The sequence below is a fragment of the Monopterus albus genome, unplaced genomic scaffold (assembly GCF_001952655.1).
Source record: "Monopterus albus unplaced genomic scaffold, M_albus_1.0 scaffold299.1, whole genome shotgun sequence".
NCBI classification, from domain to species: Eukaryota; Metazoa; Chordata; class Actinopteri; order Synbranchiformes; family Synbranchidae; genus Monopterus; species Monopterus albus.
In genome coordinates, this window is record NW_018128179.1 from 27,087 (window position 1) to 32,390 (window position 5,304).

The window sequence follows — 5,304 nt, forward strand, 5'->3', positions numbered from 1 at the left end:
ATGCAGCGTTTTCCTTTTGCATGTGTTTTGTTTAATGCCGCGTTTCTGTCTTGCATGTGTTGTGTCTTTTGCATGTGTTGTGACCGTGTCGGCCACCGTACTAGCTGATACATGGAAATGAAATCCATTTGAAACTGTTTTTAGATTACTGTTGGACATGTGAACACATACACTTAGCATAGCTTGATAGCCATCACACTATTACACCTACCCAGATGGAGAAGCCTGTTTTAAACACAAACACATATGAAGCAGGTTTTGTAAAATATGTACAAAATTCTGTTACTTTTAATGCATACCTATTAAAAATGCACAGTATTATAATTAAAGAACTCAGAGTATTGTAATTAATACTGTCTGTAGAGTAAAGCTGTAGATTGCAGAGTGTAAATGTTGTGTGCTTTTCCATCAGGTGATCAAAACATGTAAGAAGATGGGGATCCAGACTGTAGCTATTCACAGCGATGTAGACACTAATGCTGTGAGTCACCATCTGTGTTCTTCCAGTGCTAAAATTGAGGGTTGAATACCAGTAATTGAGGTCACTGTCTATCCCAGGAAATTCCTGCCAACATCTAGGAAGAATAATAAGATAATTAGTAATAATTAATTCATTGGGACCCAGGCAGTTTAGCTTGGGTGTTTGTGTACTGAAAACTATTGTATGTCCTGAAACAAAAACAGATTCTCTAAACCTCAGAGCAGCAGAGCTGTGTTCAGTAAGTGTTGCATTGAGTGAGGAAGGTCAAACATTAAACAAAATGTCCAGGAACAGTTCTCCAAACCAGTGAAACAACATGCCATAATGGCTGTATGCGACAGGTTTTCTTGCATGGAGTAGGGATCTTGGTCAGCACTATACAGATCGAATTTCTGGTCTGGGTTGATCTTGAACATTTTTATTGCTGCATATTGTTAAACCTCTGACTTAAAAATCATATTGTTATAATACATATGAGTATTTCTGATGAAACCCAAAATGTACTGTCACCTGTGGAGGTAATGGAAACTCATTATACAAGTCATTATATTAATGTAATCCTGAGAAAGCTTTTCAAACCCCTTGTGTTGGTGTTTTCAGGACATGGACAGTTGGAATAGGTGGTATCAGTGTTCTGTGTCCTCAAGCAGTGCGTGCAAAGTCTGTATCTCACTTTGTACTGCTGACATGGTGATCTGAATTTAACTTCTCTGTGTATGTGTATATATAGGTTCATGTAAAGATGGCTGATGAGGCACTGTGTGTTGGCCCTGCCCCTACTAATAAGAGCTACTTGAACATGGATGCCATTATGGATGCCATCAGAGCAACTGGAGCACAAGCTGTCAGTATTTATAAAGTTCTTATTACATTCTTTGACTGCAGCAGATAGAATGCATAACATTTTGTGTACCTGCTAAACATGTTCATCAAGAGAACACAGTACAACACACAGTTACAGTAGCATGCAGATGTAAACTGCTGTCTCTAACCAGAGTGCCATTAAATCAGTCTGGTGTGATCCTGTAGTCACAAAATGTGTTTTCCACCTTTTAATTTGCAGAAAACATCTTTGTCTTTTAAAACAAATCAAACTTAGGATTTTTTTTTCTGTAAAGGTTCATCCTGGCTATGGGTTTCTTTCCGAAAACAAAGAGTTTGCAAAGCGACTGGTGAGTATGAATCAGCTACACACTTGTTTTCTCTTAACATGCACACATTACTACAGCAAGTTCATAAATTGATTAATGACAAACAAGTGCTATGATATGAATTGTGTTATTTTCCTGTGTACTTGTTAACAGGAGTATACAGAATCAGAATCAGCTTTATTGGCCAGGTGTGTTGGACACACAAGGAATTTGACTCTGGTACATCGGCTCTCAATGTGCAGACAGTAAACCAACATTAGGCTGTGTAATATAACAAAGTAAGCAGTATTTACAAGAAACAAAAAGTGCAAACAATGCAGAATAAGCAGTATGAACAGACAGTAACAATGCAGACGATAAAGAAATGTTATTTGAGATGAGATAAATAGGGATAAAGATAGAGTACTTAAAACAGAGTACTAGAGACCTGTACAAGTCTGTATAATCTGTACAATGTACATACACAGGTATTGCACTAAGGTTTATTGTCCAATCATATGGTCATTGGTTAAGTGTTCATCAGAGCAACAGCCTGGGGGAAGAAACTGTCCCTGTGCCTGGTTGTCTTGGTGAATTGGTGGGTTTTTGTTAAATGTGAGCAAAATCATCACAATTAAAAAACCCAACGGCTTAAACTACTTCAGTCCGTGTGTACTGAATGTATATAATACACGAGTTTCACTATTTGAGTTGAATTACTGAAATAAATGGACTTTTCCACAATTTTCTAATTTAGTGAGATATACCAGTAATTGTAGAGCTTGGGTGCAATGGTTTTGTAGACCAGTCTCTGCAGGGCTTACGCTGCACTGTAGAGAAAGCCTCAAGTTGGCTGTGGATGGAGAGGAGGGATGTGTGGGTAGCTGCTACGGCAGGAGCTGGGGACTGATCAGTCCGGGCTGGGTCGCCTGAGTGAGGGTGTATGATGTTTAAAGACCTGAAACACCTATAGACGCCAGGTACTATCATTGATGATCTGTCCTAGCCTAGCATCAAGAGATGTTTTATCTATAACTCATTAATGACAAAAGGTGAACTCCAAGCAGAAGGTGTGCGAGAGTTGGTTGAAGCTTGCATGGAAACGGGAAACACATTTTTCAGTTTGTCAGTCTTTAAGTGAAGTAGGGAGGTCTGTAGCACTGACATCTGTGCACCAACCTTCATTTATGTAGAAGCAGATTCCATCTCCTTTCGTTTTCCCGGACAGCTCCTTTACACGATCCGCTCTGTGCACCTGGAACCCCGGTACTTGAATCACGGTGTCCGCGATCGAGTCGCTGAGCCAGGTCTCCGTGAAGCACAAAGCAGCAGAGTGTGCAAAGTCAGAGTTAGTCCTGTTGACGAGAAAAATTTCATCCATTTTGTTGACCAGGGAGCGGAGATTAGTCAGTTGAATAGATGGGAGTGAGGTCCATGTTCCCCTCTGTCGTAACCGCACAAAGGCGCCAGCCCGTTTTCCGCATCGCCGACATTTTTTCCAGGTCCCATATATCGCTGCTGCTCCTCCGATCAGAATGTCCATACAGCATTCTTCATTCACAAAAATCGGAGGAGGGTAGTTTGGTGTGAGTTGTCCGGCGACAGGTCTGTAGTCGTTCAGTCCACCGATGGAGGTTTTCTTGGGGACTGGAATGATGGTGGAGCGTTTGAAACAGGAGGGGTTGAGGAGGTTGAGCAGGTGGTCCTTTGTGGAGGTAAATAATAAATCCAAATACGTGTAATCATGGGCGATACCATGAAAATGCCGTTTTTCTCATTATTACAGCATACTACATTTTCTCATAACAACATAAGCTTTGCACGGCTTAGAGTGAGTGCAGTGCACACAGTCACTGAGCAGTAGCCTGCCTTAGCTCATTCAGTTCAGCAGCCTCTCTCTCATCAACACCTCCCAAGTCAACTTTCCACACAACAACCAGCTCCAGCCGGTCCTTGAGAATCACTGATCTGACACTTAAATCCGGTTCAGATCCAGATGTGTGTCAAATTTCATACAAAAAATGAGTGTGATATCTCTTGACTTTTTTTTTGCCTCATGTTAAAGATGGGGGTTTTTTTCTTTTTTTGTGACTTTGACCTTTGACCTTTTTTTGTAAAAATCTAATCACGTCTAGGGTTGGTCCCCACCAGTGTTTGTACCATGTATGCTGATGATCCATAAGTGTCTGTGTGTGTTTGTCTAATCCTGCTAACCAACAAACACACACACACACACATATGGAACCAAAAACATAACTTCCTTGGTGGAGGTAAATAATAAATCCAAACACTCAGTTGTGAGGCTAGTGGAGCCTGCCTGGCAGTGTGGTAGGCCTTGAGCTCTCAGATCCATCTGTGATATAAGTCTGATATGGTGAATCTCATGGTATTGTTATTGCTTTGTTGCTAGGCAGCGGAGGGCATATCATTCATTGGCCCAGATACACATGCTATCCAGGCAATGGGGGATAAAATTGAGAGCAAGCTGATCGCTCAGGCTGCTAAGGTCAACGTTATTCCAGGATATGATGGAGTCGTAAAGGTATGAGCACTCACTTCCCTAATCCACATATTGCATGCAAATGACCGGGGAGGGGGGGTGGGGTGTCCTCTAGTTTCATGGGGAAACTCACGACTGAGATCTATCGGCCTCCAGACAGACGCATCATATTTTCTTGGGATTCTGAGCATGATCATTCAGTCTACCATCCTATGTAGTTTGGTTTTTGAATGTGGTCTCTTTGCCTTTTTCTGGTCCACCAAGCTATAGTGACTCATTAGTGTGCTTTGAGGGTTGGAGTGGATGAAAACACGCACTGAATTATGGTTAATCAGATCAGAACAGCAATTGTAGTGGGTGTTTTTTCTCATTGTTCAGTGGCCATGAGGGATAATAGTGAGACCTTTCCTAAAACAGACTTGGACAAGATGCACAGAGGGAGAATTATACTTTTAACTGAAGTGTTTTTTAACGCCATGTTTTGGTTTTACCAGGGGAAAACGTTTGGCAAGTGCCCACTTGCTTAACTTTCCCACCTTTGACAAAGAGCAGCACACAACCACCCCATTCTTCTTTTCAATGGAAAGCACCTGGGACTCCAGCGTGTCCTTCCCCGGGGCCTCCTCCCGGTGGGACATGCCTGGAACACCTTCCTAGGAAGGCGCCCAGGAGGCATCCGAAAGAGATGCCCGAGCCACCTCAGCTGGCTCCTCTCGATGTGGAGGAGCAGCGGTTCTACTCTGAGCTCCTCCCGGGTGACCGAGCTCCTCACCCTATCTCTAAGGGTGCGCCCGGCCGCCCTGCGGAGAAAGCTCATTTCGGCCACCTGTATCCGGGATCTTGCCCTTTCAGTCATGACCCAAAGTTCATGACCATAGGTGAGAGTCGGAACGTAGATTGACCAGTAAATCGAGAGCTTCGCCTTATAGCTCAGCTCCTTCTTCACCACGACGGATCGGTACATCGACCGCATCGCTACAGAAGCTGCACCGATCCGCCTGTCAATCTCCCGTTCCATCCATCCCTCACTCGTGAACAAGACCCCAAGATACTTGAACTCCTCCACTTGAGGCAGGAACTCTCCACCAACCTGAACCGCCACCTTATTGTGGTGGAGGGGTTTGAGTACCTGAGTGATCCTAGGAGCTATGTTGTCGGGGGCTATATGTCCCTGGTAGGGTCTCCCAAGGCAA

General features: G+C 43.3%; 1 protein-coding gene across 1 annotated transcript in view; it reads left to right on the forward strand.

Moving 5' to 3' along the window:
* The window catches only part of pcca (propionyl-CoA carboxylase subunit alpha), a 28,925-nt gene that overhangs the window by 4,345 nt on the left and 19,276 nt on the right, over window positions 1-5,304 (forward strand). Inside the window, exons 4-7 of the mRNA XM_020623422.1 lie at window positions 413-481; window positions 1,212-1,325; window positions 1,600-1,653; window positions 4,022-4,153. Of these exons, the coding sequence (XP_020479078.1) occupies window positions 413-481; window positions 1,212-1,325; window positions 1,600-1,653; window positions 4,022-4,153 (369 nt within the window). The remainder of the gene's footprint in view (window positions 1-412; window positions 482-1,211; window positions 1,326-1,599; window positions 1,654-4,021; window positions 4,154-5,304) is intronic.